The 11,003-nt window shown below is 44.8% G+C and overlaps 1 protein-coding gene across 1 annotated transcript in view; it reads right to left on the reverse strand.

Annotated features, from left to right (window-relative positions):
* The window catches only part of KIAA1210 (KIAA1210 ortholog), a 52,131-nt gene extending 48,524 nt beyond the window's left edge, over window positions 1-3,607 (reverse strand). The window contains exon 1 of the mRNA XM_053579086.1: window positions 3,474-3,607. Within this exon, the coding sequence (XP_053435061.1) occupies window positions 3,474-3,607 (134 nt within the window). The remainder of the gene's footprint in view (window positions 1-3,473) is intronic.
* Between the last annotated feature and the right edge of the window lie 7,396 nt (window positions 3,608-11,003).

Below are 11,003 nucleotides of genomic sequence, written 5' to 3' on the forward strand. Positions count from 1 at the left end.
ATCAGTTTCCTGCTGCCCACATGATAAAAGTCAAATTCCTAACATTCAAGGTCCTTTGCAATCTGGTGCTCTCTGCCCCTTTGGAGGGGGTCCAGTCTCTCAGCAGCCCACCCCTACTCACACCCCCACGCTCTGGTCTCCTAGAATCGCCAATCAATCATCCCCTAAACACATCATGTTCTTTTGCTCTCTTTGTGCTCTGCACAGGTTGTCCACTTGGCCTGGAACACCATCCCCCTAATCTCCGCATCCCTAAAACTCTACACATTCTTCAAGACCTAGCTCAAAGGTGACCCCACATGCCCCTTGCACATATCTCTGTTATAGATGATATCACCGTGAGAACCAGGACCACTTTCTGATTATGTGAGTATCTCCAGCACCTAGCATGATACCAGGCACACAGAAAGTCATATGGTCATAGATGGATGAATGCAGGAGCTGGCGGGGGGGGGGGGGTATTGGAGTGGCAAATAGGAGTCAGTGGGGAAAATGGTTCCCTTTTTTAAACATGGGGAGACACTTTGAGACACACTTTCAGTAAAGGACCCCTCTGCATGAAGTCCCATGCAAAAGCTAGCAAGCCAAGTAAGGAAAGGAAATAGAAATTTTTAGCCAGTAAATGATGAAGAGCCTTCAGAACCACTTCCAAGGAGCAGAAATAGTCATGTAATAATGGTCATCAGGAAATCTGGTCTAGTGGAGATATAAAGTTTCGTTATCAAGTCGTATCAAGTCATTATTAAAATGTTTTCTTGCTTTTCTGGGCCAATCCCAGAAGCTTAGGCCTCACAGCTGCCTTTTCTGTCTCAGACTGTCTCACTTAAGGGATGAACAAGGGCTGTAGGGGAGAAAGGGGAAAAAAAAACACAAGGGAAAAAAGGAATGTCTTCCAAGGTTGTTGAAAATTTTAACCACAGCCTGATTTAGCTTAGAAAATTCAGGAGATTTTGTTTGACAGATTTGCTATCTTTCCAGAATGGGGAATGCTAATGGAAAGCAGCTGGTCTCATGCTTTTTCTTTTTTTTTTGGAGACAGAGTCTCACTTTATCACCTTTGGTAGAGTGCCATGGCATCACAGCTCACAGCAGCCTCCAACTCCTGGATTTAGGCGATTCTCTTGCTTCAGCGTCCTGAGTAGCTGGGACTATAGGCGCCTGCCACAATGCCTGTCTATATTGTTGCAGTTTGGCCGGGGCTGGGTTTGAACCCATCATCCTCGGTATATGGGGCTGGTGCCCTACTCACTGAGCCACAGGTGCCGCCCCATGCTTTTGTTTTTTAAAAGCAATCTAATAAGATGAAGTGCTTTTCATAGAGTCTGCGGTAGATAGAAGTCTAAGTTGGCTCCCAAGATTTTCACACCTTGGTATGCATGCCCTGTAAATCCCCTCTCCTTGAGTGTCAGTGGACCTCAGCTAATCAGGTGTGCCTTGTTAAAAGCGGGTCTACAAGTCAGATTTAGGAGTCAGAGAGATTCAAGGCTGCAGCAGATGTTTTCTTGTTGGCCTTGAAGGGCCAAACGGCCATGTTGTGGAGGGCCACATGGCAGGGTATGGCCTCTAGTAGCTGAGAGCACTCTTCGCTTAACAGCTATCAACAAGCAAGGGAACTCAGCCTTGCAGCCTGAAAACACTGAATTCTGCCAACAACCTGTCAGTCTGGAAGATGACCTTGAAAAGAGGAGAGCTTGCCTCTGGCTGATACACTGACTGTAGTCTTGGGAGACCCTGGGCAGAGAACTCAGCAAATGCCCAGATTCTTGACTCGTGGAAACTAACAGTGAATGTGTTGTAATAAGACATTAATTATTTTGTCATTTGTAAAACAGCAATAGAAAACTAATAGATAACCAGAATATACAAAGAACTCAAGCAGATCAACAAGAAAAGGGCAAAAACAAACAAACAAAAAAACATTAAAAACTGGGCAAGAGGCATAAACAGAAACTTGCCTTATGAAGACAGGCTAACAAACACCTAAAAAAGCTCATTGTCTGTAATCAGGGAAATGCGAATCAAAACCACACTGAGATATCACCTAACCCCAGTGAGAATAGCTCATACCATAAAGTCCCAAAGCAACAGATGCTGGCATGGATATGGAGAGAAAGGAAATACACTGTTGGTGGGACTGCAAGCTATGGAAGTAATATGGAGATCCCTCAAGGAACTAAAAGTAGCCCTGTCATTTGATCCAGCAATCCCACTACTTGGTATTAACCTAAAGGAAAAAAAGACATTCTATCATAAAGACCTTTCCCCTTGAATGCTGTTAGCAGCACAATTCACAATGACAAAGATGTGGAAACAGCCCAAACACCCATCAATACATGAGTAGATTAACAGAATATGTCATACCATGAAATATCAGCCATAAAAATATGGCGATCAAGTATCTTTTGTAACAAACTGGATGGAACTGGGGACCATTCTCTTACCAATCACAAGAATGGAAAAACAAATGCCATGTGTACTCAGTACTAAATTGGAACTTTTAGTTGCTCAACACCTATAAGGTCCAATGGAAGCCAAACTCAATGGCATTCAAGTAAAGGGGAGGGGGACAATGGGGTGGGTAAATCCCCACCCAGTGGGTACGCTGCATGGGGATATTGCACACTTTCTGGAGCAAGGACACACCTACAACTCTGACTTTATCCCCCACCAAAGCAAATCTGTAACTAAAAAGTATGTACCACTGTAACAATCTAAAACTTAAAAAAAGAAAGAAAACTAGTAGAGTCCTACAGGCCCCAGCTCCAGTTGAGGAAGAAGCCAAAAGTGGGGTAGGTGTAGAGCCATGTCAGCTGCAGCACAGAGCTGTGTACAGAAGCCCACGAGGCGACTGTCTGTTCCTTTCTCCCAGTCCATCCCACCACAGACACTTCTTTATAAAGAACTTAAGTTGCTCTTCTCTGAAATGAGTTGTCAGCTGGACCTATTAGACCCTGTCACATGTCAGAACATGCAAAAGCCCCTTAAGGGCTCACCTTGTCTGAGATGGCTTTCCCAACCCCTAAGAGGATGTTTTTAATCCCTTTCAAACCATTGCTGTACTTCCGGGTCCTCAGCCAGCAGTGTGTATCCGTCTAGCAGTGACTGTAGAACCCTGGAGGTGATCTTTCTGAGGCATGGCGAGAGGAGAGTGTGTGGTGGTCAGCGCCTCCCTGCAACTGCTCAGCTAGTTCTACAGGGAGTGTCTAATGCTCAAGATGCCAACTCCTGCAGGAACCTGAGATCCTCTGAAATGAAAGTATCAGAAAGGGCTCTTATTAAGTGTAAAATAAGCTAACCTCCAGGGCAGAGGCACCTATGATCACTCTCCTTCCTTTTATCCTTGCGTGAGGTGGGCAGGAGAGCACCAGATGCTCAGCAAGCTCTTGAAAGGCAGCCCTTAGACACCCCAAAATGAAGACAGCTGACCCCCAGGTCACACAGGGAGCTGCAGAAGTCCCCCTCCAGGAGCCCACCAGTAGTCGCATGGCTCCATTGTGGACAGCCACCCCGCTGACTGGCAGAATTCATCTGGTGGGGTAAGGGCAAGTTCCACCCAGGAAACAACTTCATCTGTACAAAACTCAGGGCTCTGGGCGGTAGTCGGCATGATCGGCATTTGCTCAGCAGCAGCAGTATCATCAGGCTCAGGGCCAGCTAGCCAGCCATGAACTTCTGTTTGCTTAGCCTCCTAGGAGCAGGTGGGAGCACCCTCCTGGGATGCTGACTACAGGAGAGCAATCATTTTTTTTTTTTTTTGGCCGGGGCTGGGTTTGAACCCACCACCTCCTCCGGCATATGGGACTGGCGCCCTACTCCTTGAGCCACAGGAGAGCAATCTTGATGGCCATTTATCCTCGATCTGAGAGCCCTGGGCAGATACCTGCTCAAAGCAGAAACTGCTACATGACTTTAGTGGTGTGATATTATATTTTTCTATCAATACAAAATATTTTACATATATGTGGGGTACATATGGCATTTCGTTACATGCATAGTATGTGTAATAATCAAGTCAGGGTATTTAGGGTTTCCATCACCTCAAGTTTTTATCAGGTTTATATGTTGGGGACATTTCAAGTCCTCTCTTCCATGTTGAAATAGACAGAGGGTGCCCCAAAATGTACACACATTTAAAGAAAGGAAAAGACTGAATTAAAATTCTAATACTCAATTTATACCAATAACAAAAGATGAATACAAGTCACATTGAGCAACCTCTTATAACTGCACAAGTCAAATGTGACTTGAGTATTGCAAATGTAATAGTTTCTCCTTTCTTCAAACGTGTATACATTTTTCGTCACCTTCTGTACAATGAATGCATTATAACCATAATCACTGCCCTCCTACTCTGCTATGGAATATTAGAATGTAGCCTTCTATCTGCCTGTATGTTTGTACCTGTTAGCTGACTTGTCCTCATCTCCGGCTCTCCCACACAACCTTCCCAGCCTCTGGTATGAATCTCTCTATTCTCTATCCCCACGAGATCAACTTTTTTAGCCTCCAGATATGAGTGAGAACATGCAATATTCGTATTTTTGTGGCGGCTTATTTCACACTTCCATCTATGTTGCAGCAAATGACGGGATTTCATATGGCTCTATGGTATTCCATTGTGTACGTATACACATTTTCTTTATCCATTCATCCATGGATGGGCGCTTAGGATGATTTCATTTCATGGCCACTGTGGTGGTACATTCTTGGAAATGACATATGCAGCAACTTTGGCAAAGTCAACCCTCAAAATGCCCATGGGTGTGAGTAATAATATATATAGGGAGAGAGGATCATTTCTTTCCATTCCTCACCCTCACCTGTGGGGATCTGACCACCTGGACCATCAAGAGGATGCCCAAACATGCTCTAGGACATTCCTACCTCACATACCTGCTCTAGAATACTTGTCGATCGGGCCTTTCTTATACTCTAGTAGGCCAGAGAATCCTGGAAGCTACCTTCTCCGCTTACTTGCCACAGAGAAGCCCATTTCAGGAATGTCTCTGAGTACCCTGATTGTTATCCAGGGAGCATGTCCTTGTCCTGGAGAACGGAGGCAGCCTCAAAAGAATTGGCTGTCTCATCTGAAAGACTGCTTAAAATTTCTCAGGAGATACATCCCACTTCTAAGAAAGAGCAATAGGAAATATCCACTCCTTATCCAAGAGAAGTAGCTGCCAACAGCCAAGCCAGCGGCAGCTTCTCCTCCATCTTCTCTTCCTCTTCCTTTTCCTCCTCTTCTTCTTCCTTCTTTGTGCCTTTTCTTCCTCCACCTATGTTTGAAAGGTCTCCACCTTCCCTTCCACCTCTGCCATCCCTTCCTCCCCATCACACCTCACCCCCAGAGTGACCCAGTAGAAGCTCAGGAAGACCCACCTCCTGCTGCTCCTAACACCTTAGCTCAGCAGTTCTCAACCTGTGGGTCGCAATCCCTTTGTAACAATGAAAATACAACCTGCATATCAGATATTTACATTACGATTTTTAACAGTAGCAAAATTACAGTTATGAAGTAGCAACGAAAATAGTTTTATGGTTGGGGTCATCACAACATGAGGAACTGTATTAAAGGGTGGCAGCATTAGGAAGGTTGAGAAGCACCGTCTTAGATCCTCAGGGTCAGGGGAGCTGAAAATGCAAGGAACTTGGCCTAAGAGTTTCTTTCTGGCATGTCTCTAGTGACCTGGAAGCCTAGCTGCCAGGGAGTTCTATGCTGTCTTTCAATCCACAGATGCTATGATCCAAGACTCTGTTCTTACACAGTTGGGAGTGATTAATATTATATACACCATTAATCAAATTAAGGAAATTACTGAGACCTCACTCTGTGCTAGGCAGGCACTATGGAGAATGATTTTACAGTATTATCCCATTGAATCCTCACAAGAGCCATTACGATGTAGGCATTGTTATTTCGTTTTTATCATTTTTACCCGCCATTTTCCAGAGGAGGAAACTGAGTCTTGCTGAAATTAGGTAACTGTGTAAGGTCAAACAAGCTGTGAGTAATGAAGCTGGGACTCAAACCCAGTTCCGGATGATTTCAAAGCCAGTGATTTGACCTTTGCTCTTCTCCCTCCTCACTTGGCAACCTCTGGTCAGTATGAAATGCCTACCCACTTCTGCTCCAAGAATCTTCCATACTTGTCTATTACAGGGTCTGAAAGTAGGATAACTCACCAGGCCGGTGAGAGGTCATCAGCCTGTAACGTTTTTATAGAGATTGGCTGATTGTTTTAACAACGAATTGAGTCCTGCCAAAAATGGCTCCCTGGACACATGAGTTGTGATGAGGTATCTTCACTTAAAGGCAGTAAGTACGTCTGTAGCATGAGGACCCTTGGATGGTCAGAATGGGGTGGGGGACAGGAAAGCATGAGGACACTTGGGGGGACTCAAGAGCCAGATTTGAGGAGACCTAAGGAAGGATTTCACAGCTTTTTTTTTTTTTCTTTCGCAGGATTAGTACCACAGCATGTTCCCACTCTTCTGGTGGTGAGTGGGCCTGGCCTCTTGAAATGCCAGGGATCCTCATATAAAAGTGTCATTGGAAACTATTTTTTTTTTTTTTTGTAGAGACAGAGTCTCATTTTATGGCCCTGGGTAGAGTACCGTGGCCTTACACAGCTCACAGCAGCCTCCAACTCCTGGGCTTAAGCGATTCTCTTGCCTCAGCCTCCCGAGCAGCTGGGACTACAGGTGCCCGCCACAACGCCCGGCTATTTTTTTGGTTGCGATTCGGCCAGGGCCGGGTTTGAACCCACCACCCTCGGTATATGGGGCCGGCGCCTTACCCACTGAGCCACAGGCGCCGCCCAGGATTTCACAGCTTTTTTTTTTTTTTTTTTTTTTTTGTAGAGACAGAGTCTTACTTTATGGCCCTCGGTAGAGTGCTGTGGCCTCACACAGCTCACAGCAACCTCCAACTCCTGGGCTTAAGCGATTCTCTTGCCTCAGCCTCCCGAGCAGCTGGGACTACAGGCGCCCGCCACAACGCCCAGCTATTTTTTGGTTGCAGTTTGGCCGGGGCTGGGTTTGAACCCGCCACCCTCGGTATATGGGGCCGGCGCCTTACTGACTGAGCCACAGGCGCCGCCCGATTTCACAGCTTTAAATGCAAGTTGAGGTTTGTCTTCAAACTTTCCATCCCAAGTGGAATGTGTCTGATTCTTTATTTGATTCTTTATTTGCTGTGGTGGCTATTATTATCACTCCTAGCATTCAATAGTGCATCAGTTGGAGGAGGGGTGAAAATCTCCAAAGAGGAAACAAAAAAGCAAAAGTAGAAGAAAAGGGAGCACTGATGCAGGATGTTTCCGGGCGTGAACTTTACAAAGGACATCAGATTCTGTGGGATTTGACACACACATCCTCAGAATTCAAAAGACGTCAAGGAGAGATGAAGCCTAAAGTCATTCCCAAGCCCGGGTATGGCAGGGAAGATAAGAAAGAAAGAACAAAGAAGCCTCAAGGCCCAAGCTGAACTCTATGCGCTTTTCGGGAAGGCAAGGTGTAACTTTCTGGTTTCATCTTGAGGCCTTTTAGCCCACAAGGTGGAGGCTAGGGGACAAAATCTCAGCATCACTTCCTGGGTATGATACATAAGTCTTTGGCCTCCCAGTTCTAGAGTGAAAGAGAAGTCTCTGAGTGAACATGTTTTAATGGGGAGGGGAGAATGGGCATAAGGAGAGGTAATGCTGTTGTCCCCAGAGGTCACATGCCCACAGAAATAAAAATGCCTCCAAGAATCTGAGAGACCTGGACATTCTCAGTCAAGGTGATATCTGACTGCCTTTAGGACCTCAGATTTCCTTAGCTTTTGATCTCATGGATACTCCTACAGCTGGGCAAAGAGGCAGCTATTGCTTAGAGTTGTGGGAAGAGTTACCCAAAGGTTGTCTGGCCCAAAATCTCTTCTTTTACCCCAGCCATGGTATCACCCTCTCTTTCTACCTGGCTTAAAATATAATATCTACCAACAGAATCATTTCCCTTGTACCAGAGAACAACGTCAGAACATTATTTCCCAGAGCCTCTCTCTTTAGTACCCCGAAGTTTTTATGCACACCTACTATGTGCTCAGACCTATTTTAGGTGCTATGGAAGCAGACAGAATAAAATGGGTACCATTTGCTGGACATTGAATATGCACAGACACTGTCTGAAGTGCCTTGGATCCAACATCTCATCGAATCCTCAGAGCAATCCTATGAGGTAAGTACTATTCTCACTCCTTCCCCATTTGGGGGATGAGGAAGCCGAAAGGCTAAGTAACTGTTCAGGGTCATACAGCAAGTTCAAATTCTGAAGGTAGGATCTGAGTCTAGGCAATATGAGTTCAGAGCCCATAATTGCTACATAAAATGACCTATTCTCTGATGACAAAGAAAAAGAATACACATGAAAAAGTTGAGAATAGTGCTACATTTGGAATCAGAAATTCTGGGGCCTGACCCTGCTCTCTTAACAAACTGTCCTTGTAACCCTACACAACATCTCTTTGAGCCTCAGTTCCCACATTTGTGAAATAAAGAGATGATACAAAATTATTCTGTATTCCCTTATGACATCATCTGGCAAGGACACTCAGAGTTGAACTCTTGGACATGGACTATATGGACAAGAGATGGGTAGGCTCCAAGAGCGGAGGACAGGAAGCTGAAGGCCTTGTACATGTGGTACAGGAGTCCAGGGCAGAAATGAGGTGCAGAGCCAAGGTTAAGCCAGAGAAGGATGTCCAAATGCATTGCAGAGGTGAGACTGACAGGGAGCAGCAAGCAGGGTGAGGATGCTGAGATTTAGATATAAATGAGGTCAAAGAACATGGGAAGGTGAGAGGAAAGGAGAAGAGCAGATGGAAAAGTTGAGGCATGGGAGGCAGACAGGCCACAGGCGGGCCTGGAGGATGCTTTTGTAGATGGCTGCATTTAAAGCAGCAGAAGTGACTAATAGGAAGCTCTCAGTACATGGTGGAGTCATCGTGAAAGGCCAGATTGAGGAGGCAGACCTTAAGATGGGCCATGTGCTGGGCAGAGAAGTTTGTTGACAGCTTGAGCACAGAAACACTGAGAGTAGGCATGGGTAAGCTAGGGATGGGAACAGAGAAGTCAGGTGACAGCCACAAACCTTTGGTAACCAGAAGAGTCTGAGCACTTTGGCCTGGAATGATGTGCTTGGGGCAATGATGTGCATTGGGGTGGCACCTGACTCACTTATATCCCTTTTGCCCGGGGTCAAGCTTGTTCTCACACCTGACTCTCATACTTCTTCCATCCAGGGCCTGAAGCCAAAGCCAAAAGCTTCTGGAGTGATATTGCCAGGCCACAGAAGAAAGTTTCAGGGCAAAAGACTCCAGATAGCAATGAATTGGAAAATGGGGTGCCCCAGGCCCTGGAGCTAGACAGGACACCAAGAGGGCAGAGAAAGAAGAATCCCTTCAAGAAAGCTGGGAGCTGGGCCAGGATGGAAGGCAGTTAGTGGAGAAGAGAAAGGCCCAGATATCCAAGGGCAGAAAGGAAAGTCCTGCTCCCCAACTCCTATGTTCACTGCACACCACAGAAACAGAGGGGCCAAGGGCCAGTGTTCAAAGTATTGAACACTGAATTCACAGCATCCAGAAGCAGAGAAAAGAATAGAATTGCCACTTTTAAGAAGTCAATGATTTCGGCCATTCTCACTGAGGTTACGTGGTATCTTAGGGTGGTTTTGATTTGCATTTCCCTAATAATTAGGGATGATGAGCATTTTTTCATATGTTTGTTAGCCATTCATCTGTCTTCTTTAGAGAAGGTTCTATTCATCTCTCTTGCCCATTGATATAAGGGATTGTCGGCTCTTTCTATGTTGCTTAGTTTGAGTTATCCTAAAATCAATAGATCCCAGTTATTAATCTTTTGTCTGATTCACAATATGTAAATATCTTTTCCCATTGAAGTCTCAATGTTGGTGTGGATGCAGAGAGAAGGGAACACTTTTACAGTGCTGGTGGGACTCTAAACTAATACAACCTTTTCGGAAGGAAGTATGGAGAATCCTCAAAGAACTCAAACTAGACCGCCCATTTGATCCTGCAATCCCATTACTGGGCATCTACCCAGAAGAAAAAAAGTCCTTTTACCATAAGGTCACTTGCACTAGCCTGCTTATAGCAGCTCAATTTACAATCACCAAAATATGGAAACAGCCTAAATGCCCACCAAGCCAGGAATGGATTAACAGGCTGCAGTATATGTATACCATGGAATACTATTCAGCCACTAAAAAAGATGGAGACTATATATCTTTTGTACTAACTTGGTTGGAGGTGGAACACATTCTGCTTAGTAAAGCATCACAAGAATGGAGAAGCAAGAATCCAATGTACTCGACTTTGATATGAGGACAAATGATGCTAGCACATGGTAGGGGGTGGGGGAAGGGGGCAGTGGAGAGAGGGAAGGAGGGAGGGTGGGGCGTCACAGTATTTGGCACACCTCTTGGGGGAGGAACACATTTATAAGAGGGACTTTGCTTGACAAATGCAATTAGTGTAACCTGAATCTTTGTACCCTCCATGAATCCCCAGCAATTAAAAGAAAAGAAATAGAGTGGTGCCTGTGGCTCAAAGGAGTAGGGCGCTGGCCCTATATACTGGAGGTGGTGGGTTCAGACCCGGCCCTGGCCAAAAACTGCAAAAAGAAAAAAAAAAAAAAGAGGAAAGAAAGAAATGATTAACATAGCCATCATCTCCCTTATTTCTTTTGGTAAGACATTTATATTATACTCTTAGTAGTTTTGAAATGTCCCATTGCATTGTGCACAATATAAATTATATTTAATTTTAAATTTAGTTCATAAAAAAGATAAAAAATAAAATGTTTGATTCTTCCTACCATTTTATCCTGGAATCTAAATCAAGGTTGTATCTGATTTATCATAAAACATGTTAATTTTTGTGCCTCGTTTCTTTTTACTTAAATATGTTCACATTGTTTAAAATTCAAAAGGAATAAAAAGGTAAC

This window comes from Nycticebus coucang, chromosome X (assembly GCF_027406575.1).
Source record: "Nycticebus coucang isolate mNycCou1 chromosome X, mNycCou1.pri, whole genome shotgun sequence".
NCBI lineage: Eukaryota > Metazoa > Chordata > Mammalia > Primates > Lorisidae > Nycticebus > Nycticebus coucang.